General features: G+C 35.2%; 1 protein-coding gene across 2 annotated transcripts in view; it reads right to left on the bottom strand.

The window, feature by feature from the left end:
* Positions 1 to 357: 357 nt before the first annotated feature.
* LOC150102666 (deubiquitinase DESI2-like) overlaps positions 358 to 26,757 on the bottom strand; it is a 105,078-nt gene continuing 78,678 nt past the window's right edge. For both annotated transcript variants that reach the window (XM_090398824.1, XM_090398825.1), the window contains exons 5-6: positions 19,162 to 19,303; positions 358 to 1,377 (exon numbers count right to left, since the gene is read on the bottom strand). In XM_090398824.1, coding sequence (XP_090254950.1) covers positions 1,207 to 1,377; positions 19,162 to 19,303 — 313 coding nt within the window. In that variant the 3' untranslated portion in view covers positions 358 to 1,206. The remainder of the gene's footprint in view (positions 1,378 to 19,161; positions 19,304 to 26,757) is intronic.

The following is a 26,757-nucleotide window of genomic DNA, read 5'->3' as shown; positions in this document are numbered from 1 at the left end:
AAATACTAAATTAAATAACGGAATTCACACCAAAAACACACAAACACAACAAGCTACCAAAATTAGACAATATTACGTTATGATTTTAACCTATATTCTAATTTTCATTCAAAATTATACTTAGCTTTCTGGAGCTCTCTGAAAACGCGACCGACCGTCTGGCCCTCTAGCGACCATGAACTCTATGCAGTTAAAATTTCTGTGGGTGAGATTTTATATATAGTAATCTTTCAATTATCTGATCAATCGCTGGTTGGTTAACGATGTTCATAACGATATAGTGTTATGCTGATGACATGCTAATCCATTAGAAAACAGACTGGTACAAACAGTAAATAATACACATCAGTCCTTACAGAAGGTGTAAAACTTTTATATTTCAATAACTGTCATTTCTTACAAAAATATTAATGATAAATAACTCTCAGTAAATAAAATCTTAATTATACATGATTAAATGGGACTGAAAAGCAGGTAGATGGCACATTGGACTATATACGGGTGGAATAGTTTAAATTATATTTGATTACATCACAGCTTACTGGTTTTTATGCTTGTATTCAACTTAAGATATTCTACCTTAATTAACTATTTCATCATAATTGTAAGAATTCCTGTGTTTCCAGTACTGAATACATTGTCATTTATATTTTTTTTTCAAGTCATATAAAAGACTTCAGTCCATCTGTGTTAAACTTGTTCGTGTAACTATTAGAACAAACTTTTGAACTAATAATAAATAAAATACAAATTATGCCCTTACAACAGCAAAATTAGTCTACTCATGTATGGACATAAATGATTGTCACTACAGAAAATGTAATATTTCAGATGTCATGCTAAACACCAATATATAATTATGCATTCTACTTATTCTAATATTATTCACCACAAATATTTGAAAAGGAAAAATATATATATACATATATAATGATGTGTGTGAGCTAATGCAAGAACAAGTACAATTTCATTATAAAAAAAAAAAAAAAGAAAGATAACTGCAATAACAATTCTTTTTAAAAAAATGCTCTCAGTTTATAAAACGTGAAATACAAGTATACAATGAACATCAGTTCAATATTATAGAAAGAAAATCACTTGAGCATTGCATTCTATTAGTTCTTTTAACATCTTTCCACAACAACAATTCAAAGGAATATACACTGCCAATAAAAATGTACAGTTCCTTTAATAAATTAGTTTCTGTCAAAAATTATGTGACTGGTGTGTAGGTGACTCTATGCTGTCACGTATTGAGGCTTGAAGTGCTATAGGAGTTAACCACTCTCGAGGGAGACATTGCTGCAAAAAGGGAACACATGAACTGAAGTAGGCCAAACGGTTTACCCAAGAAGGAATGTCACAACCACACAGGATCTAAGAAAACAAATTTTAAAAATTAGCTTGAACAAAGATTATTTATTCTCTAATCTGCTAATGAAATTTAAACATTCAAGCTCCATTTCCTTCTGGAGACTGCTACTATGTTGGATTAATAATTTTAAGCATTCATTGTTTCAACCTTCATACTACACCTCTGAATCAAAAAATTAGAATAATGAAAGAAAATGTTTTGAATGATTTGTAATTCTAACTTATTGAAATAGAAAATAATTACAAAATATGATTCAACATATTAGAATACCCTAGTCCTCCTTATCTGCAGGAAATAGGTTCCAACCAACATCCCCCAGAGATATGTGAAACCATGGATAGTACCGAATCATATATATATATATATATATATACACGATGCTTTTTCCTATACATACATACTTATGATAAAATTTAATTTATAAATTAAGTACAGTAAGAGATGAACAACAATAACTAATAATAAGTAATAATAAAATAAAACAATTATAATAATATTCTCTAATAAAAGTTATATAAATGTGTTCTCTTTCAAAATACATCTTATTGTACTCTTCCTTCTTCTGCTTGTTATGATGTGAGATGATACAATGGCTGCGTTAGGCTACTATTGACCTTCTAAAGATACGTCAGAAGGAGGATCAGAGCCATGACGATGTCGATGGTTGGAGATTTTTTTGCTGAAACTTTTTGGAAGTTGTCTCTTTTTAACTCATCGAAGTGTTGCTGCAAAGGTTGTACCCTTTTGTGATCATACAGGTTACTGTAATGCTGCATTCCGTCTGAGGATCGTATTCCATAATTTTGTCCTTTAATGTCTCTGCAATTCAAAACACTTTGGCAAATTTTGGTAATGTCTACATTGCTTGTTCTGCTTCAGTTTCTTTTTCATCTTCCTCTGTAGATGACTCAACAGTTCTTCCACTTCCTCATTAGATAGCCTTCAATATGTTCATCCACTTCTTCAGGCATGTCAGCAAATCCTTCTCCACCAAATTGTCTTGCTGCATGAATGATTTTCCTAACTTCTCCATTGATCCTTGGGAAGACTTTAAAATCATTTATGACTTCACTCCATAAATTCTTCCAGCAGGCATTTACAGTTTCTGGTTTTAATTCGTCCATCGCAGTTTTGATGAATGTTATTGCGTTAGCAATGGTGAATGATTTCTTGCGCTGTCTTATGTCCAGATTAGAATCTGCATCAATTGCTGATTGAATGTGATTAAATACAAGGCAGAGGTGTATGTGGCTTTGATAAACTGAATAATGCCTCGATCAAGGGGCTGAAGCAATGAGGTTGTATTTGGAGTTTAAAACACAACCTCAACATTTTCATAGCAAACAGATTCAGGATGGCCAGGTGAATTGTCTATTATTAATATGACTTTAAATTCCAACTCCTTCTTCCAAGTATTTTTTCACTTCTGGGATGAAGCATTGGTGGAACCATTCTATAAACAAGATGGCTGTCATCCAAGCTTTCTGATTATGTTACCAGAACATGGGCAGGTAAGTTGGAGCATGTGGGTTCTTCGCTCTGTATGCTACACCTGGCTTTATCATATGCCCTACAGCAGTGGTCGATTGAAAAATATAAAACATCATTGTACGGGTAATATTTAATTTGGTTAACTTGGATTACCTCCATTCTGAATGACAACACAATTAAGAGTGAATCTTGGGAGCAATGTCATGAAAATTTGAAAACATGCACATTCCAGATTGGGTTATCACTCCATTTTCTGCAGATATTAAAAATATCAAATGTAATTTACAAGATGAACTTATTGAATTGTCAGTTGATCTTGAAGCTAAGATACTTTTTAAAAATAGGACTTTAAGTTACTTTTAGACAAATATAAATGTTGTAGAAAAATATCTAAAACTTTCTGAACTGGTACTCCCCTTTTTTGTTTGCATTTCCAAGCTCGTACATGGTTGAAGCTGGTTTCAGCCATGTTAATTCCATTTTAACAAAACAAAGAAATAAGCTAGATATAGAATTCCATGGCAATTTAAGGCTGAAACTTACTAATTTTGAACCCAACATTGCTAATCTTGTCAAGAGTCACGAAGCACACCCTTCATGTTGACAACGTTAGTAAATTGTATACTAAGTTAATAAAAGTCTTATTTTCATATACATAAGGAAGATTGTATTATTGTTATTTTGTTATTTAAATTAAATGTGATATATTATTTATCCCTCCTATCAAATATGTAATGTTAAGAAGGACGTCAAAAACAAAAACGTATCCCTTTGACATTAAGCCAATATAATAATATATACTATATCATACATACAATAAACACTGTAACTATAAAATAAACAATCTAAAAACTCACATAAGTGTCTTTTATGTGAGTTTTTAGATTGTTTGGACACAAAGTGTCCTATTATAATTACGTAATAGTAAAATAGAGGGGGTCGATAAAAAGTCAAGAAACTCTTGAAGGGGGGTCGACGAAGTTTGGCGACCCCTACCCTACAGCATTGCCACATACTAACAGAGTTAATCTGTCCTTCCATGTTTTATGCCCTGGTGCTTCCTTCACACTTTTATGAATGTAGGTTATATTGGGCATCATCTTCCAGAAGAGCCCAGTTTCATTGTATTTGAAGACTTCTGGATGGTATCCTTTCTCTTTAATCAACTTCAACTCAGCCAGCAGCTTTTCAGTAAGTTTTATATTTTTTAGTCCAAACCTATACCTGAATCTGTGCAACTATCTCTTACTTACAGTAAATGGCTTGGTGTCACTCCTTTCAGGGGGGGGGGGATCCCTTGCTCAATAGTTTCTGGCTCATTGCTGTCAATTGGAGACGTTTTCTGTTCATGTCTTCCACCCACAAATTTAATGCCTTTTCAATCTTAACTAAGTACTCATTGTGCACTTTGGCCATAACTTTTGTTTGGGATGTGACAGAAAAAGTGCAAATTTCTTTCTTCACAATTTCATGGATAGAAGATTCGTTCTTACCATAGATTTTAGCAACCTCAGCATATGATTTTTTTCTTTTCTTATTAAGTCCAGAACTTTCACCTTTTCACTTAAAGATAGCACTTTATAGCTCCTCTTTGGCATATCCAAATTGCCAGCACTCTTACGCTTTGGGCCCATCAAGTAGTAAAATACTGCAAAGCTTAATTGAGCACAAGCACTGCGATACCGTGACAAGTTAATTTGATAACCAAGACAGCTACTAGGTGACTAATGGGTGGGTAGCGTATATAAAGCGAATAAGCTGGACAAAAAGGAACGATTCATGTCATGGGCAGGACGGCGTGAGATATCATTATGCTATTCAGAACAGCAAGCAGTTTAAAACATACATGAATTGTTTATTCAATATTTTCGGAGTAGGGTTGACCACAGATAACAAACCCGCAAATAAGGAAAGGGGATTACTGTATTCCAAATTTTTCCTGTTGGTTTTGAGAACATAGAAATAGCATACATTTCAGTACCTGTGGGACTGACTCGTGTGAGGAATCATTTGCGTTTTGATTTCAGTTAATCATTTGCTAAACATGGGTCGAACGAATGACCTATCAGAAGCTAAGAAGCTTTGTATGGTGTCTCTACACAAAGAAGGCCAAACTCAACAGTTTATAGCTAAGGAATTGAAATGTTCTCAAGCAAGCACGAATACAGTATTGTGAGACAGTATTCTAATAATCGGAGTTTTTAAAATAATCGTAGTAGCAGTCGAAAGCTAATAGTTACATCAAGAGATGAGAGGAGATTGAAGAATATCGTGAAGAAAAACCACTTCCAAAGTGTAAGGTATTTTCACGGGAGATTGAAAGAACTAGGTGTGAATGTGTCTAAATCTATGACGTTGAGACGACTTCACAAATTGGGTTTTAAATCACATGTGTCTAAGATGAAGCCACTTCTGATTTCCAAGCACAAGGCAGCTAGAGTGAGATGGTGTAAGCAAAGACTCGTGAGATCAAGAGAAATGGAAAAAGGTACTTTTTAGCAATGAAAGTATGTTTTGTGTATCCCATGGTCATTGAGGAATATGTGTTTGGCATCTTAAGCAAGACGCATTTGATAAAGAATGCATGAAACATTCTGTGAAATTTTAAACCTCTGTCATGATATGGGGTTGTATGACTGCAGAGAGTCCAGGTAGGCTGTGTATGACAAAGTCAATTCCAAAGTGTACCAAGAAATTCTTGAGCACTAATCTTAACAATAATGATGGTCTAAAAATCCCAAACATATGGAAGGCATATATTCTACCCACTAAATCTTTCTCCGTAAGAGTTAATTTTAAATAGAACCATAAGTAATTCAGGATCTTAAATCTAATATAACAATTGTCATGTTGAATTAGGACATCATTTTCACTGTAACAAAACTATCTATAGAAAAGAACGTTTTCCTGATGTGGTCTTAAATAGAATATAGCTTTGATGTAGTTAATTTATTTTATTTATTTAATGTAATTTTATTTTCACTAGAGGTCAGGCCAGTAGAATAACTGTTGATCAAATCATTCTCTCTTCAGCATACTATGTGAAATGTAATTTAGCTTGTCTCTGTATATATATGCGTGTGTACTCCAGATGATGACCTTAATATGAAGATTGAAATGTCAGAAAATTAAAATAATTATTTATAGCATGGTTGTAGAGTCCATAATTTATGTAAAATGAATGCTGATCACCGTGTAACACTAAAGGAAAGGATTTGGTGCATCACCGTATAACTGATAACTGATTTTCTCCCACAGCTAACTCACTACTATTCATTAGGTTTAATTACTTTACTTAGAGTTCTGTTATTTTTAGGTAGTTGAGAACATTCCAGACAATACAGTCTTAAGACTATGCAATTGCTGGTTGCTTAATGAATTTAGGCCAGTTAATACTAGGCACCAAACAGAATAGTCTCGTAGGCAATCACAACCTAGTAAAATGTTCAAAATCTTCTCCAGCTACCTAAATATAACAGTATTCTAGATAATTAAACCTAATGAACTCGAGCTACAGATGTAATTTTATGTATATATTCTCCCCACTCACACACGTGAGAAGTTAGTATAGTGTCAACGACTGGTCAAATTGGTAATACTGGTATACTGTGATGACGTAATGCACCTTACTGTTCCTTTGAAATGAAACTTAAGTATAATTTCAGGTTACCAATATTACTACAGTTACTAATAACTATTTATTCACTCATAAATCTGCCTAGATATAATACACAAATTTAGACAAAAAGCACATCTCCAAAGTAATACTTTGTTATATTTCACATTGTTGTTATAACTTAAAAATGTGAAATGAGATAACTTTCAACATTTCATTATCCTGAAACTGCTTCAAAAACTTGACAATCGCTATTTTGGTGAGTTGTGACCAACTTTAGCCTTTGCTTTCACGTTCTGGCTCTCTGTGAGTGATAATGAAACGAAACAGTGTTGGCAAGTATCAACACTGTTTTGAGAGCGAGAGGGAATGTTCCTGTAAATGTTTAAGCATTCTCCAATGTGTACCACGGTAATTCAAGAAAAAAAAAAACAGCACGTTGCAAGTGACTTGTAACAAAAACTTCAGCTTCATACTATGGCTAGACTGAAGCTTGTAACTGCTTAGTTGGGGATGGGGAGGGAGGGAGGGAGGGAGAGAGAGAATCTAATAGAAGAAAATGCACATAACTTGACCACTGGTCTTGGAGCAGTCTCTTCCCATTCCATGTTTATACCTAAGCTGTACTGAATCATTCACATTTGCTTCAATTCCAACTCATGACGTCTGGTCCCAACCTTTTTTTTTTTTGTATCAGAATAGTACTAAGTAATTCATATATCCTTTTATTCCATATTCTGGATGTATTTGTCACCCCCCCCCACCCCACTCCAAAAAAAAATAAATAAATCCCAAATGCAATAGCTCACACTTTGTTGGTAGCAAGTTTTTCTGATAGTAACAAAAGTAAATTATACTTATTTTACCCAAGCAAGTGAAATTTGTGCACAAATATCTTCACAACTATCTGTATGTAGAGAACAGCCAATTTCACATCAAGCAGTCCTAGCATTCCATAAAGGTTTCTCACCCTCATACAAATTACTCTTTCCCAAACACCAAGTAGATGAATGTACTGGAGAATTTAATTGATGGTGACCTCGCATTTCCTTCCACAACATTCAGATGTCTGCGCATGCTCATTCTCCACACTTTCTTCAAACAAAATGCAATTGCAAAAATAACTAAGTAACTAACACACATTTACGTACTTATTCAAAGAAATAACTATTTTATTTCTATTCTTATTGGAAAAGCATTACCAAGGATTTATACACATTGCGATTATTTTTTTAGATTAACTTTGTTAAAAATAAATCATCCTCATATCAATGTGGCTTTTAAATAATGAAATTTATTTGCAAATTTCAAAATTTTAGCATCTTCAGTATTATTAACATTGCCCAAAGTTTACTTGCTGAATTTATTCCTACACAAATAAAAATCACCTCTTATAAAGAACAGTATGCCACATTTTTTCCACTCTGGCTTTTCACTAGAACGCTGACTCTTGAATAACTGATACAGAATGATGTTTTGGAACACTAAGACTAACATTCTATATCATCTTCCCTAGATTTCATATCAATATCTTTCCACTTGCCCAACACTATGAATCTTTTCTTACCCAGTATTCCTTACTGGTATACTGTGGAGGTGACCACTCCTCTTAGATGAGATTGTGATCTAAATTACTAAGTTTCATCTAGTGGAATGCCCTTTTCTGCCATTTAAAACCTCATGCACTTTGCACACAATGTCAAGTGGGAAAAGCTCCAAGATTTTTATTTCTCCTTTCCATGGTTTAACTATTGTTTTCATACTCCATAACCATTTTTACTCATGTTTCCATTTTCATAACCACTCTTTTCAAAATTTCCATCCTGCCAAACCATGATTTTCCAACAAGTGTGCTTGGGCAATCCAAGAAAAGAAAATAGTTTATCATAATTAGCTTGAGACAAACTTCAGCTTCATTCAAAGCCTTTAAAAAAAAAAAAAAGCTCACAATACTTGTTAAGTCCATCGTTAATACAGCTAAACTTTGAAAAGGCTCAATGTAGAAAACTTGCCAACAGTAGTTGTATCTTCAGTACCTATCTCAAATATGCCAAATACAAAGAAAAGAACAAGTAAGGAGGAAAAATAGATTTAATGAATAATGCATATGACCTTATAATTTTAGCAAAATTTATTATATACAAAATGTGTAGCCTTATGAGGAACTGAACTCCTGAAGTGATATTTATCCTTCCAATGCCTAAACATTTCTCACTCCTGCTAGACCTTTCCCTTCCATATATTCCCAAATTAGTCCATCTTTGGTGCAGCAAGTAGTCATCTTCTCCTGGTAAAAAAACTTGGAATTTCAATCAGCATAATCAACCAAATAACAACATAAAAAATAAATACTTATTAAGAATAGGAATGGTGCCTCTTATCTAACATACACAGGAATGCACTTAACTTCAGCAATGGTAAAAGAGGAAAGACTGACTGCCTACTGGTTTCCAAAAACATTAAAGCTAAAAGCATGTTGTCTACACCACTGGGAAATGAAAGATCATATTACAAATGTAGGATGATTTTTGGAGAAAGTTGTCTATAATTAATTATAGGAAATAAGAAACTGACCCTCCAATTTTTTATTCAAAAATGTTAGCATCTCTGTAGTGCAATTGGACAGGAAAAGACTTTAGTTCAGTTCTTTGTGTGATAAGAGTAATCTTCATGCGGGTATTTTAAATTCCAGCTGAGTTAGCTGATCTAATACAGAAATGGCAAGGTTCCCTTCCCCATAACAAACATTGTGTTTTTCATGCCATACGGGTGCATATCAACCAAAGAACACACAAAAATACCATTACTGAGCTGTATATGGTGGGTAGTGATGAGGTGTGTTGGTGGAAGATTAAGCAGTATAGCAGGTTGTGTGATGTGGAGGAGAGCCCTTGGAAGTGTTGTATGATGCTCAAGATAGACATCAAGGCCCTATAAAGAGGTATAATATGTCAGGGTGTTCCTCAGTAATCAAGTAATCTGATGAGCTGTTTTAGCCACTTTTGCAATATGCCTTCTGAACTTCAACTTCCTATCCACTAACACCCCTAAATCCCTTCCATCAATTTCCTGGAGTACAGGATTTTTATGTTCATAATAACCATTCGTGGGTGTTTCCCACCCATGGAAGATTATTAGAAACCTATAGTACATTTGTACCATGGGTGAGCTGGAAACGCTGATCTACAGACCAAACATGGAACTTTTTCAAACCATTTCAAGGCCTCTAATAAACAGGGCAGTGGTCACACACCAGGTGGTGAAATTCATCTCCCACCTAAAGACAATTACAAACATCCATGTGCATGCCAGGATTCTAACCTGGGCAATCTGTTGGCTGGAGGGTGGTATGCTAACCACTTGGCCAACTAGGCCAGTTCCTTCAATACGGTAAGTGGTGATTTTTTTCGCACCAAAATGCAAAACTACACTGCCACATTAAAATGGCATCCATTCTCCTTTGCCCATACTGCTAGTCTATTTAAATCATCTGGCAAAATTTTGATATCTTTATTGACTATTGCTGTACCCAATTTGTATCATTTGCAAACAACTGAACAATTCATCTCAGATCATTTCATCATCAAATTCCTTGTCAGGAATTTGATGATGAAATGATCAAACTACATGAACTTGCAAGTCTTGGCAAGTTCATGTAGTACTATCATATCCTGTACCCTCAAGAGGTGTACAGGATATGATAGTACTACATGAAAAACTTGCATCATTACTAACTTCCTATCTACAATTTTCCTCGAAATCTGTTACCGAAGAACACAAAACAGATCATTTCATATTGTTATATTTTCTTCGTCGTCAGGTCTGCGCCATTGTTACATCTTTTATCTTTATCCCTTTTTTTTATTCTTTGCGTGATTTACTTTCTAATACATACTTTGGCTTCTATCTGCTATCTTTAACTTCATGTATCCCTAATTCGTCTATCTTACTTGAATATGTGATCTTATCGCTTATCTCAAATTTCTCAATTTTTTTTGGGGCCCCCAGAAATACTTGTTCCCTGATCACTATAAACTATCCTTATTCACTCATGCAAATTTATTTACTGCACCAGCCTGGGCCTTAAGGGTAATGTTAAACTCAGCCTAAGGATAGTTATAGGGTATCAGGTGCTACTAATACACTTACTATAATTCAGAAGCCTTAGGTTTTCTAGTTTATTTGCAGTCATGCCCCTTTTCTCTCTTAATTGGGATATCCCCACGCACATATATGATCACAGGTTCGAAATTTTTATGAAGGGTCAGGGTCAGTCAGCATGGTCAGAAATACAGGTATGAAAGGTATCAAACAATTTTAATGAATTCATTATTTAATATAATATAGGAACAAAACAATTATTAATACTAAGTTAAACTCTTATCTTCCTCTCACTCTCTCATTCTTAAAATAAAAATTGATTTCTAAATCTTTACAATTCAATTTTCTCAACTTATTTGACATTTTAGTTTACAACTCATTAGGCCAGCTAGGCATTTAGCGCATTAATATTTTCCCTCTAGCAGAGCTAATCTCAGGTGGTATGGTCACTTAAACAGAATGGGCGAAGAAAGATTAGCAAAACAAGTGTTCTCTGCCAGGTTGGCAACAAAACGACCCAGAGGAAGACCGAGATATAGGTGGATTGATACAGTATAAAGTGCCTTAGATGACAGAAATATAAGATCTGATAATGTTTGAGTCTTGGCAAGTAACAGACTGATTTGGAGGAAAATTATAGATAGGAAGTTAGTAATGATGTAATTTTTTTCATGTAGTACTATCATATCCTGTACACCCCTTGAGGGTACATGGCAGGAATTTGATGATGATGATGATGATGATGATGATATTTTCCTTCAAGTGGATCACGACAAAATATCTAATAAACTAATAGTTCTTAAAGTTCAGTCCAAAGGTATAGAGTTATTCACATAAATTTCAATTCTTCATACTTCCTTTTATCACATATTTGAAACACACTCTTTTCCATACTGTTAGTCAATTTCTCTAAAAGGGGCTAGAACATATGAAAGTACTTATCTACACTGTTTCGTTTCTCTCCGTCCTTCCTTCTTTGTGAAGATTCTGGCTATCTTGATTTTACTGCCACGTGGGATTCACGTGCTCTTCCTGAATCAGGCATTGTTTCTTTGCTATGGATTTACGTCAACGCTTCTTCTCATTGACGGCCTATGTTCGATCTTGCCATGCTGGAACTTCTCAAAGGTCAGCTCTTAAAGTTAAGAACTGAACCACGATGAACACTTGTAGCACACGGTGAGAACACAGGAACAAACAAAACAGGGGGGTTTCTCTCCGTGTTGTGGGTTTTATTAGCTCCCCAACCTTTCCAAGTTTGATTTCTGTTATCATCCTGCCGATTGGTCCCTGACTGGGTGACCTCGCTGATCCTCATACGGGGCTTTCTAATTCTAGGAATGTATGCATTGTGAAATTTTCTCAGATGTAACACCCACGGGCGCTTATGCTCCTCTTGTAGCATTAGGGCGACCTTTGCCCCATCTTGCCGAATAATTTATATTCTTTTATGTGTAGAATATCACTAATAATTTCTCTTACAATTGCCCCTTTTTTTGTTGACTTACAGTTACACATTTGATATACAGATACATTAACTTCAATTCAGACAGTTCAAAATTTAATTTACAAGATGTTATTTCCTATAAAGCACCTGGGGCAGAGCTGACTACTACCGGGTGCGTCCCCAGGTGGCAGATCAGGGAACAGCCTTCAGATATGGAGGCTAGCTGCAATATAAGCAGAGTAATCTGGCGAATAAGCAGCCGTGGACCAACAGCGACTGAGCTACCAGGGCGTGTGGGAGCAGAAGTGGCAACTCTGTTTCACTTAAAACCTCACAAAGCCCAATGACAACTCGGTGACATGGCGAGTAGTGCCGCCATTAAATAAGCACCTGCTGGGGTCACTGCCCCTGACATTGGGAAGCAGCATTGTCAGTACTGACACAAGGTTGAAGCCAAATGATGACGGAAAAGCTTGTGATCAGAGATTTGCAGATGGCAATATGATTATATTGTTGTACATCTGTAATACTGCGGAGCAGAAAGCAAACGGAGAAACTACTGCTCCACCTTCTTATCTCCAGAACAACCACCGTGGCGAGCAAACCATTACAATTGGCCCCAAGTTCCTGGCGTCCCTTAAATGGGACAGGGGTGCGAAGAATTTCCGGGCTCAAAATGGTGTCCACTTTTAAAATTGCAACTTGGAATGTCAGAACTCTGTATGAAGCTGGCAAATTAAGAAATGCCACAAGAGAAATGAAGAGGCTAGGCATCTGGATTTTGGGAATTTGCGAGACAAGATGGCCAGGATCTGGAAAGTGCCAACAAGATAATACGACAATGTATTACTCTGGGAATGATGAGAACAAACATCGACATGGTGTAGCTGTAATAGTAGATGAAGAAATCAATAAATCAGTAATAAATTGGATTCCATTTTCTGAAAGAATAATGCTGTTACAACTTAAGGGAAACCCCATTAACATAAATATCATCCAAGCTTATGCACCCACAGCTGACAAAAGTGAAGAAGATGTTGAAGAGTTTTATGAACACCTGAAAGAGATTAAAAACCTAACAAAGAAACATAATATAAGCATAGTGATGGGTGACTTCAATGCAAAAGTGGGAAGAGGGGGTGATGGAGAAATTGTTGGCGAACATGGCTTAGGCACCAGAAATGACAGAGGAGATCGCCTAGTCCAGTTCTGTCAGGAAGAAGATCTAACAATAGCAAATACCTGGTTTAAACTTCCACCCAGAAGACTGTACACTTGGAAATCACCTCAAGATAACCAACATAACATTGTCAGAAATCAAATTGATTATATACTGATAAATAAAAGATTCCACAGTAGTATAAAGAGTGCAAAGACTTATCCTGGAGCAGATATCTCATCAGACAACAATCCCATAGTTGCAGAAGTACGTCTTAGATTAAAATCAGCTAAAAAATCACAAAAGAAGAAAAAGAAAATTGATGTAGAAAAACTGAAAGACCCGAACACAAATAAAAGTGCCAAGACACAGCTTAACCTGCGATTACAACAGATTAACAAAGAAGAAAATAAAAGTGTGGAATCTCTTTGGAATAGCTTAAAGAATGCCATCGTAACAACAAGTATTGAAGAAGTAGGTTATGTGAATAATATAAAACAACAAGAATGGATGACAGATGAGATTCTTTCTCTTATTGATACAAGAAGAATGTATAAAAACAAAGACCTAGCCAGGTATACAGAAACACATAACATCATCAAGAAAAAAATAAAAGAAACCAAGGAAAATTGGATGAAAAATTTATGTACTGAAATTGAACTGCTTCAGAAGAAACATAATTTCAATCTGTATAAGAAAATCAAAGAAATTTCCAGAAAACTGAGGAAAAAGCAAATAGTGTCTCTAAGAGACGAAAATGGAAAAATAGTTCTAGAAGAAGAGAATAAAGCACAGATTTGGATAAAATATGTAACAGAACTTTTCAATGATACTAGACAGAAGCCTATAAATATACAGGGTGTTCGGGATAAATTTGACAGTTTCGTAAGGAAAAAGAAAATCTTCTTTGTATCTATTAAATTTAATGAATTGACAAAAAAACATTACAGGCAGAGTTAATTACAATACTATCAACAAGATTTACTCAAAATAACCACCATTAGCATCGATCACAGCTTCAATTCTGCTTCGGAACCTCGAACAAGCTGATGCTACAGTCTCCCTGGGAAGGGCCGCAAAAACTGTTTTAATTTTATCCATTAACTGGGCTTTTGTATTACTGGAAGTGCGATTGGTGTCTTTTTCAACTGCGCCCCATACAAAATAATCCATGGGGTTAAGGTCTGGGGAGTTTGGAGGCCAAACATTTGGACTGGTGAAGTCGTAGAAATTTTCAGACAACCATTTTTGACTTTTCCCAGAGGTGTGGCAAGGGGCCGAATCCTGCTGCCATACATACGGCCTACCATTGGCTACCCTTGTTATCCAGGGCTTGACTACAGTTAGCAACTCCACGAACAAAGCCCGAATTCCAATGCCAGGGTTCTTCAACACCTGTTCCTGCAGATTTGCGAGGAATTCTGCTGTACGAACGCAATCAGATCGTCTGCTAGGGATCTTTCTTCTTGCTACATCCTCGTAGTCACCATTGCAAGTCTCTAGTTCATGCCTGATTGTTTTTACTGTATTCAGGGAGCATTGGGCAGCAGTCGTAATATCCTTATTTTGATGGCGGGCACGAATCATCATGATACAAGTTATTCTCTTCCATGATTCAGGTGGGTTCCAGCTATCCATCCTTTCTGACATCTTGTATATGAATGAAGAAGGGTCCAAACTTTTAAATGAAGAGAAGTGTGTGTTAATACATGTAACTTACGGAAAAATATAATTAATTATAAATATGTCAAATTTATCCCGAACACCCTGTAAAAGATAACATTCAAGGACCAGCAATCATGAAATGCGAAATAGAGAATGCTATACGAACAAGTAAAACAGGAAAAGCCAGTGGACCAGATGATGTGCAAACAGAATTTTTAAAATTAATAGAACCAGATAACATCAAACTTCTTGAAAAATTATTTAATAAAATATATGAAAGTGATGAATTTCCATCAGATTGGCTCAAATCTACATTTATCACTGTCCCAAAGCGAATTCCTGTGGTGACTTCCGACTTATTAGCCTAATGAGCCAAACATTAAAAATATTTTTGAAGGTAATTCAGAATCGCATTTATAGAAAAAGTGAAGAAACTCTAAGTGAAACACAATTCGGCTTTCGGAATGGTTTTGGTACTAGAGAGGCCCTTTTCTGTACCCAAATATTGATACAAAAATGCATAGAAAAACAGAAATCTGTCTTTATGTGTTTCATAGATTTTGAAAAAGCATTCGACAAAGTCAGACACACTAACTTAATAGAAGTCCTTCAAGAAATAAGTCTAGATGAACAAGACATAAGACTAATAACAAATCTGTATTGGAATCAGTCAGCTACCGTTCAATTAGACAGCATTACCACCAGTGATATTAACATCAAAAGAGGAGTGAGACAAGGATGTGTGCTCTCACCACTCCTGTTCAACATATATGCAGAGGTAATCTTTAAAAAAGCATTGGAAGAATGTCCAGAGGGAATCACAATAAATGGAAAGATTGTTAACAACCTACGATATGCAGATGACACCGTGCTAATTGCAGATAATATTATGGATCTCCAAAAACTCATTGACAGAGTATACAGAGAAAGCCAAAGAATGGGAATAAATATAAACATCGACAAGACAAAATACATGATCATCAGCAAACATCCAGCCTCATCAATGAAACTGACACTCAATGGGAAAAATATTGATCAAGTGTCAAGATATAAATATCTTGGTTGCTGGCTTAATGAACGGTGGGATCCAGAAATAGATATAAAGACAAGGATTGAAGTTGCACGGCAGTCCTTCATGAAAATGAGAACACTATTCTGCAATGAAGACCTAAACATGGAAGTCAGATGCCGAATGCTGAAATGCTATGTGTGGTCTATTCTGCTCTATGGAGTTGAAACATGGACATTGAAGGCGACAACCATCAAGAAAATAGAAGCCATTGAGATGTGGCTATACAGAAGAATGCTAAAGATATCATGGACAGAAAGAATTACCAATGAAGATGTCTTAAAATCCATTGGCAAAGCTAAACATCTTGTACAAATAATCAAGAAACGAAAAACATCATATCTTGGCCACATCATGAGAAACAGCAAATACCAACTTCTACAAACTATTTTGGTAGGAAGAATTGATGGCAAAGGAACTAGAGGAAGAAAAAGAATATCATGGTTTGACAACATCAAGACAGGAAAGAGCAGTGCACAACTGCTCAGATTAGCACAAGAGCGCAGTTTGTTCGCCAAGATGGTCGCTGACCTTCGATAGAAGATAGCACAACAAGAAGATTTCCTATAAAACTTAGTCACACTGTGCTAAATGATTGTTATGCTTATTTAATTTATGTTTACTGTTAGACTCTGGAAGGGTAACCTCATTTAGAGTGAGGTAGCCCGTTTCGGATCTAACAATATATTGTTAATGTAATAATTAAATAGTATTGGTCCAAGAACAGACCCTGTGACATGCTACTATTAGAGTATGCTGAAAAGTTGTGATTATCATCATGAAGGAATGAGGTAGAACCATGTAACTTACACGTTATTCCACATATTTCCCACTAAGTGTCATGCACTTGTTACAACACTGCTGCATCGTTTGTCTTCTGAGAAAAAAGCATTTCCCTTGTTGCATAAACCAGTCCTTAGCTACAGATAAGACTTCATTTGTGGTAAATTTTGCTCCTTTCAAGTGTTTCTTTAAATTTGGGAAGAGAAAATAGTCAGATGGAGCCAGGTCTAGCAAATAGGATGAGTGAGAAAGACACTGAAAGAAGCAATATGCCTCTGCTCAGTTTCCTGCAATGCTTTTCCTTCAGTACCTCCTTCAATTCCTTCAGAGCTGTTGAATAAACTGCTGCTGTAGCTTTTTTTGAGGTACTCAGTAAGGATTATACCATCCATAGCTTTTTTTGAGGTACTCAGTAAGGATTATACCATCCATATCCTAAAAGACAATGGCAAGAACTTCTTTTGAGTTCAGAACTTCTTTGGCTGTGGAGAACCTTTGTGTCTCTACTTCACTGATTGTTGTTTGGTCTCTGGGTCATAGTGATGAAGCCAAGTTTTATCAACAGCCACAATACAAGCCAAAAAATTTGCATCTGATTTCTTAAAATGACAACATACGTTATCTCTTTTGGTTGGCATTCAAACATTAGAGACCCACTTTCTGAGAGCTTCTGCATGTTCAGATGTTGGTAGATAATGACCCCAACTCATTCCCTGAATATCCTCAGAGTCTGCAATGTTTTTGGCTGGTATTTGTCTATCAAAGATCATGGCATGTACTACATTTATGTTTTCAGGTGTGATTGCTGTGGAAGGTCTTCCTGACTGGGTGCATCTGTTGTCTCAGGATAAACTTGGCCATCCATCTGGCAACTATATATGTTGGGGCACAGTCCCCTAAAGTCTCACACAAACTTTGGTGAGTCTCAGTTACAGACTTTTCTTGCAGCACACAAAAAAACTTGATGCCCTCACCTCTGTGTCTTCAAATTTCTTCAAAACCTCTGACAGGTATTCTTGTATATCCTAAAAAGAACAAATTATTACAATTTGATGAAACATAGGATATCAGTTACTTTAAGATCATTCTTGCTCTAAGTGTTTATCAGAACTTTTCAGCCTCCCCTTTCTCGTCACAAGCCTTTTACTGAACTCTACTCCTGAATAAACTACTGTCTGGTATATCTCTCTCTATCATCCACTTCAACTTTATATCTATTCCCGTATGCTACAATTTACTGATTAGAATCCCATGCACTACCCTGTCAAAAACATTTGCAAAGTATTATTGCAACTCCAGCAGTAGTATTGTAAACCCATTACCTCTATCCAGCTCAGCTGTCACTGTATTATAAAAGGCAAGTAAGTTATGGAGGCATGGCTTCCATAACTTACTTGCCTTTATAAAACCATGCCTCTCCCCCATATAGTATTTCATTCCTGCATTTTTCTTTTAACCAACTTGACGATGACTTCTGAGATGCTTATCAGCTGGTAATTTGGTACCCAAGTCTTGGAGCACCTCTTTATGAAAGAAAACTATTTTCTCCTCATTCTCTCCCCTTGGAACCAACTCAGACCTGTCACTGTATTATAAAAGGTGAATAAGTTACTGAGGCATCGTCTACTATAAAATCATGCCCCTGCTCCGTATAGTATCTGATTCCTGCATTTTTCTTTTAACCAACTTGACCATGACTCCTGAGATGCTGATCAGCTGGTAATTTGGTACCTAAGTCTTGGAGCACCTCTTAATGAAATGGAACCATTTTCTCCTCTTTCTATCCCCTTGGAACCAAATGTGGTCAAGTGCAGTGCCAATTTCTTAGCACCATCTTCTAAAACTCAAGCCAGTATACCATCTAATCCCATAGCTGTATTCACATCAGCTGTGTTCATATCCTATGCACCTCCAGTTCCATATAAGCCCTAGCCTCTCTCGTTACTGCATTATCTCCACCTGGATAATAAATTCCTGCAGAGTTTTCACTTGGTAATTCAACCATTTCGTCTGTTTCAGTTATTTCCCCATCATCAGCATTCATTAAAATCATTCTTCCTTTTACTTACATCATACCAAATGAACTGTCCACAGCTAATGTACTGTATTAGTATTAACAATATGCATTATGTGTCATTAATATGTATTGACAAAATGTATGAATAGTAACAATAAACCTTATAATTTTTTAATTCATCATAAATCTCAGATCTGCATGTTATGAATAAAAATTTAACCTTTTAAACTACTGCCAGGTTGCTTAATTCTCTAATGAAAATTCCCAGGAATTATCATTAGAGAAGCATAATATACACAAGTAAATTATTTGGAAGTGATATGTATACATATATATATATATATATATATATTTTTTTTTTTTTTATCACTTCAAAAATTTTATTACAAATTACAAAACATTATTTAGAGGTTAAATTAGTTTGTTTCTATAGCTCACTTGAGTTAGGGCTGCTGAAAAATGATTACAGTTTTTGTTCATAAGATGATAACGATCTCCACGAAAATCTTTGCCTAATTCTTCAATGATATGCCTAACATCATTCTCAGTGAAGTCTGTATAGCCTATTAAAACAGCTTGCCTAAATAATAATAATGTAATTTTAACAAAACTTTGCTCAAATATATTACTTAAATTTTTAACATAAACTATAAAACAGTACTGTTACAATTCCAGCTGGTATTAGAAACATACACAATGTATATAGAATATGATGAGCTTAACAAAAAATTATGTTTTTAAGTCTTCGTTCTTTTCTTTAGGAAGAAAAGGACTTAAGATATTCTTTTAGATATAACCAAGAATGACTGCACAATTACTGTGCTTAAAACCTTAGAATTCTAAAATGCTGGTGGGATTGATGTTCTTGCAACAGCAATGTGGTGAATACACTAAATTCAGTCGTCCAGTCATACTGTAGCAACCAACCTCTTTCTACATGTCTGCATTTGGGGTTAGTAACCCTGAATATATGACCCTGCCCGCAGACATTGTTATCAGAATGATATCAAAGCAATCCTGTGTCAGAGAGTTGTATTTCTCATAAGTGAACTGACTCTGGTGTGTAAAAGTAATTATCAAAGAAGTCTTCATTTTGACTTTGTAAAATAAGCAGATCAATCCATATTTCAAAGCTGAACACACACACACACAAGGTGATCAAAATTAAAATAGCCCTGTTTAAGGCCTTGTGGAATGCCACCCACCGATACAAATGTTGCGAAACTTTAGAGGAATACATTGTGCATCATGCAGAAGTGATATCTGAGGAGGAGGCAAAAGTTCCAAAATTTGACACTAAGGGTGTTGTATGGTGTACCAAATGTAGATGTAATTTTTCTGTATATGTAAGAAAATGAAGAGAGCGACATAAGCATAACACAGTTTTATTCACTTTCATTATGCATTCATGGGCTGTACTATTCAATGTACTTCCTTCTTCGTGTGCCACAAACTGCACAATTGTGTGTTCAATTTTGTTGCACACATTATGCATCATGCTATCTTTAAGTGCTGGCAAGTTATCAAGATGATCCCGATAAATCCTATCTTTGAGAAATCTCTACAGCTAGTAGCCACAAAAGATAAGATGGGGTAACAGAGGTAGTCATGCAGTGAGAAACTGCACAGCTGATCACTCTGGGCTTCCGTGAAATGTTCTCTGAGAACCTTCTATATGGATCAACCGATGTGTGGATGGTGTCCCATACTGCATGAAAATGACAATCCATGCACAGGTACTGTTGTAGCTATGGCACAACAAAATCGTTTATCATATTGTGATACCTCTCAGTAGTAATTGGCCAGGCCACAAGACCCAACTGACGAATGCCCTCAAAGAAGAATGGTACAATGATTAATGAAGCTGTAAACCTGCAGACAGTAACTTTGGGTGAATGCAAAGGAATCTGCTGGATTGCCATGTGGATTTTTCATGCTCCATAACTGGCAATTGTGGATATTCACAGTTCCTTTCAGGTGAAAGTCACGCAGTATCCAACTCCCCTCGAGCAAGGAATATTAAACTGAATGTCAGTCGATTTTCAAAGTCGTGTAATTGCAACTCTTGTGTCAGGGTTATCTTCAATGAGTAGAAATCTGGCAGACAAGAAGTTAAAAAAGCAGGCTTTAAAATGAAGAAAACATAATGAAAGTTCCTAGTAAGTTCGCAGTGCCCTAAGACAGGGCATCCACTCAACATGGACAAGTTAATTTTCAGCCTCATCCTAAATACATTCAAAGTTGTTGTTGTTTTTTTCATTTTGAAGCATCTCATTCATTATCAAGTTATTTGATCAAGAAATTAAAAAAAAATAAAATAAAAAATAAGTTTCATTTTCAACCAGGAAATAGAATTGAGATGTAATTAATAAGTTAACATCTTCATAGTTTGTTCTGCCAAAAGTTGGTTTGCATGAAATACTTTCAAAGATACCTTTCTGCATTTATGAAATGTAAAGTAATTTCAATCTGACAACAAGTGGCACTATTTATCTCCTACACTCTGTTATAAACTAAAGCATGCACTGCATCCAAAGATTAATTCTGAAACAAAGAGTCAGATCTCAAAGAACATTTTATTCTGCATAACTTGCAAACCACACTGTTTAGTTTTGAGAAGCAAAACTGAAGGTGAGTGACCAGTCATTATCATTTTTATAAAAATTAGACAAACCATTAAATAGAAATAAATTTAAAAAGACTGATTTTCATTTATTTCACTGTCAACTGTAATTCTCCCAACACCCCCTCTTTAACCCTTAAGTAGGTATGCAGTTGTAATGTAGTATTAGGGTAAGTTGATTTTTGCAATTTCACATGAATCAGATTAGTGTAATAACATAACTGAACACACATGATGAAAAGACTTTTTTGATAATGTTATTGTAAAAAAATATCTTGCAAAGACGAGTTAGAGATTGAATCAAATTATTGACATTACATCATAAAAAGTTAGTGTGGACCATTTTCTGTTAATTTTCTTAAAATTTATTATTTGTCTTTCTTACTGAATTATTTTTATGGATAATTTATATAAATTCACCTTTCATTATAGAAAATAAATAAAAGGAAATGCAAACCACACTTTTTAGTTTTCAGAAGGGCAAAACTGAGGGACCAGAAAATATGAAAAACACTGGGATAAAGAGTGCTGGTGTGTCATGAACGAAAAATAATCACAATGTTATTTTTATGGCTAATTTAGCCTATTTTTGTTTAGGAGTGCTCCTTTTATAATGTCATTGGCTTTTTACTCAAATTTTAGGCATTACTGATGTTTTATATAGTCAGATATATAAAGAATATATAGGAGGAATAATTCAGACATACCTTTGTAGGATATTGCTGGCTGGCTTCTTATTCAGCAGCATCCCAGCATGTAACGATATACAATCATCTGCTGTTAAAGGAAGGAAGTATGATTGAAAGGAAGGGGAGGTGGAAAATATTGGGGTAGAGAGAGATGTGGGAGAATTATTGATGAGGCAAGGGGTTTGTGAACTTTTTGAAAAACCCAGGTTTTTCAAAAAGTTCTTGTTTGATACAAAAGTTGTGCTTTTCCAATCAATCCTATGGAATGTCTCCAGAACATGATCAGAAAGGACTCTTTTAACATGCCAGATTAGATGGATGTGGTTTATGTTGTTCTTCTGATACTAACATAATCTAGTACAGTGGTTCCCAACCTTTTTCCCCACTTGTGTACCCCTTTTAAAGCCATTTCTATAAATTGTACCCATTGTTTTTAAATACTAACACTTCTGTTCAGTACCTATTTTCATGTAAAATAGTTTACTTTACTTGTTTTTCTGCCGTTACTGATTATTTTTTGTATATCCCTGAATGGCTCAGCACGTACCCCCAAGCATACCACAGCTTGGAAACCGATGATCAAGTATAATCCTGGATATTGGGGGGGGGGATTGTTGAATGTGCTGATTAAATGTTTGTTTTGTAAGAGATTTACAGATAGTTTAATGTTATAGTCCCTTACATTTCTACCTATTTTTTCTGGTAATCTTTTAACGTAAGGGATATGCATAGCAGCAGTGCTGAAATCATTATTTTGGTGTGTAATCCTTTTGTTCAATATCACCAGTTTTCTTTATTATATCTGTTTCTCACATGGGTGAATCTAAGCTACTGTAGTTCTTTTTTTAAGATATATTCATTAAATTACTACTCTCTTCTTGAAGGTATTTATTATCACTAGTGTTCATGTTCAGCAATAATAGGAGTCCATATGTACAAATTAACTGGTATGTGTAGGTTTGTGACATATGCCGAATGAGAGAGTGCCCAACAGAAGGCGAATATATCCACGAACAGTAAGGAATTTTATTTTTCTATTTCTAACATGAATTGTATGGACTTGTGTTGTTTTATTTAAATAGCAGAGGAAACTGTTCAAGGTTTGGTGATTATGTTGCTGCATTATGAATATATCACTGATGTATCTATCCAAACCTTCAGTTTTATAAATGCAGATTCAAAGGTTTTTCTGCTTGAAAGTTTCCATAAAGAAATTTGTGATAGGGAGACAGTGATGAATCCTAGGATGTCCCTCCATCTCTTATTTTTGAAGGTAGAACTTGCTTTGTCATGTGAAGTAACTAGAGCACAGTACGTGGACAAAAAGGGCCATAATTTCAGGTGGAAATTTTTTTTTTTTTTTTTTTTTTATTAGAACTGCGTCACTGACTGAGTTGTATGATTCATAAAAAGAGCTATAACATATCAAAGATGACTGATCAAAGAGAAAAATGAAAGAAGGTCAAAATGTGCAAAACTAGCTAAGCATGTGTAAAAAGTCATGGGAAGACTTTGGTAAAAACAAAAAAGATAAATATCAGTAATGGGGAAAAATGTTCTGGAAGCTATTGAAAAAAAACTTGAAATGGAGGAAAGAGTACAGTAAACGAAATTATACATGGTGTTATACCCTGATAACTTAAGAATGTGAAATTTTCAGTTATCATGATATAACAGGAGAAGAAATAAAAACCCTGTATAAATAATATAAGTGAGCAAGCTTGTTCCTAAGCAGATATCGTTATGAGCCTTTGAAAGTAACGAATACATAAAATTAAAAGGAAGAAAAATATGCTTGCATCCAAGTGAAAAATATAGCTGAAATTGTTTGTTGAACTAAATAAAAAAAAAGGGGGGGGGGGGATTTATTACAGTTGTGATATGATAAAATAAGGTTAAGTAAAGTAAAGCAAAGAAGATTAGTCATAGGATTTTGTATGTGAGAGGCTAGTTTTTAAACTTGAAATAAGAGATTAAACATTCGAGTTAATTCTTAGAAAATTTTGGAAAGGGGTCCCGAATTGAGACTTCGTCACGTCAGTCGCATGCACATGGACCGCAGGATGTTTTGGAAGAAAAACGCCACTCTAATTGGTCAGTGAAATCGACTCCAGTAAAGGGGAGAAGAAAAGAAATTGAAGAAGGTGCTGCTAGGGTCATCGTATAAAAGGGTTAGAAATCACTCCCCACACACACACCCCACTCACGAGGCTTTTTCCCTCAGAGTTTTCTTCACGAGTCTTCGTATAGGTCTCACACGGATTTCCTGAGTGACAGGTTAGGAGTTTCCTCCGTCCGACACAATAAGGAAACAAAGTGTGCGGGATTTCGGTTCCGTGTTCGTATTGTAAGAAATGAGGGACGCCATTTAGTTAAAAGAAAGAAGATAATGTCAGTGTGTTTCATCATCCAATGATAGTAACGAGAGAAAGAAATCTATAAAGAAGTCTGTGCCTATGTATGTCCTTGATTGAAGCATGTAAAGTAAAGATCGTGAAAGCCCATCTTAATGCCAAAGGAACTTAGGAGTGATAAGAGTTTGTTCTAGGAAGGTACAATCAGAAAAGGGTAGAAACCAGTGTAGAAGATCCAAGTAAAAAGGTACTGTAAGAATCTTGTGTCAATTCAAATCATATGTAACTGTAATCATTGTTCAATACCAGAACAAGTGAAGGGATTAATGAGAATTATACTAGGACTTTAGTACATGTCAGACTAGAATGAGAATAAGCTTGTTACTATTAATTAATAAGTATTCATGTGCCCAGAGATTTATGCATGTACATCGTATTTCATTTAAGAGAGTTTTAAAGGTCAAAAGTGTGTATTAGCTCAGCGAGAGGATAATTTTAATCCATATTGTCATAGTAAGAAAATTAGAGTAACTGATTATATATGTCCTAGAAAGTACAGAATTGTAGTGTGATCAGACCAGTAAGGGATTAGATAAAGGGTTAACTAGTTCTAGGACTATATAAGTTTGTTTGTATAGAATCTGTTATGGCAGTATGATCACAATTCCCATATAGGATCTTAGCCTAATACTTGTGTTTAGCTAGTGTTAATTTGTATTATATATTCTTAGTATTGAATTGAGTTTAATTTGATAAAGAATGAATTGTACTATGTTTAAGAGTTCAATAAACTTTTGTTCAATGAAAATACAGTTGTCTGAAATTGCCGCTCAATGCACCACTTGTAACAACGTACGAACCTAATCACGTGGGGGGGAGGGGATTTTGTTAAGTTACAAGATAACGGTCACGATTGCATATTAGTATTCACATCAGACATATTTTGGTAATTGCTCCTTGTTTTTGAATTTTATATCTTAAACTAAATGTCCTGAAAGGCGCGGTATAAAATAAATATTTAGGGACACTAAGGGGAGAAGAAGCTTGAATATTTGTATTTGGGTGATATCTCGTATATAGATAAGATTTGAATAAAGACAAGTAGAGTTTCACATGTAAGGATAGTTGAAAGCATAATAATTGTAAATTGGGACACAACAATAGTAAAGGACATGAAATAGATCTTATACATTTCTGGAGTAATTATTCTGAAAAATTGTTAAATGAAGCAAGCAAATACAACAGAGTGGTGGGAACCATTCAAGAGCAACATGCAGGAGTACATATCCGTACTTGAGGTACAAAAAGCTATCAAAAACCTAAAATAAAAACCAGAAGTTGATGATACTGGACCAGAAATGCTCAAATATGGATATATATACCAGTTTCACAGTAGCTATACTGCATAATTCAAAAGAGCTAGTTAGTAGGTCAAATTCCAAATGACTGCAGAGCTCTTAGTTCCCATCTATTCTCACTCTGTGTGAGAATTACAGAGGAATCAATCTTACCTGTGTGTGTAACAGGTAAGATTGATACAAACATACTTGAGAAAAAGCTAAGAAAAACTGTGGAAGGGAAACTTGAAGAATAAACCGGGTTCAGGCAAAATAGAGGTTGTCGCGATCAGATTTTTACTTGAAAACAAATAGTTGAGAAATTATGGGAATATCAGAAGGATATGTATTTTAAGTTTTATAAGCGAAAAAGGCACACAACAAGTACCAAGAGAAAAGCTTTTCAAAATGCTACAGTTATATGGTGTAAATGGAACAGTACATTGAGCTAGCTCTTTTTTTTTTTTTTTTTTTTAAACATAGGTGCCAGTATGCATTCACTGCTAGCAGGAAAAGTTGAAAATAAAAATCAACATTCATCTGCATGTCCCAGTCTGTTAATAAAGATGCTGGTACATATATATTGTACCATTGCATACATCAGACCCCCGAATAAAGCAGTGCATTGAGCAGTACATACTCTATATCTGAGTTGTAAGTCAGCAGTCAGAATTGAAGTATAACATGGGGTCGGATGTCAAATCAGACATGGGACAAGGGTGCACATTATCTCTACTGCTATTTATAATCTATATAGATCACATTATGAAGGAAAATGAGATTAGTATAGATATCAAGATTGGAGATATTCAACTTAGCCCTTTATGCAGATGATGTTATCCATCCATTAGCTCAATGGACATCATCAGATGCCATATGATCGTGCCTTTCCTTGGTAATGTTCCATACCAGTCCTCACCAGGTGGTTTTGTCTTATGCCTTTCTGGAGATGACAACTCTCTGAAATCAGTCCCTCCTGACACTCCATCTCATTGAAGGTCAACCCCTTACTCTTTTTCCAGGAACTTTAC

Source organism: Typopeltis vanoorti, chromosome 10 (genome assembly GCF_054136105.1).
Source record: "Typopeltis vanoorti isolate ZY-2024b chromosome 10, IOZ_Tvanoo_1.0, whole genome shotgun sequence".
Classification (NCBI taxonomy): Eukaryota; Metazoa; Arthropoda; class Arachnida; order Uropygi; family Thelyphonidae; genus Typopeltis; species Typopeltis vanoorti.
This window is presented reverse-complemented; position numbering and strand designations above follow the sequence as displayed.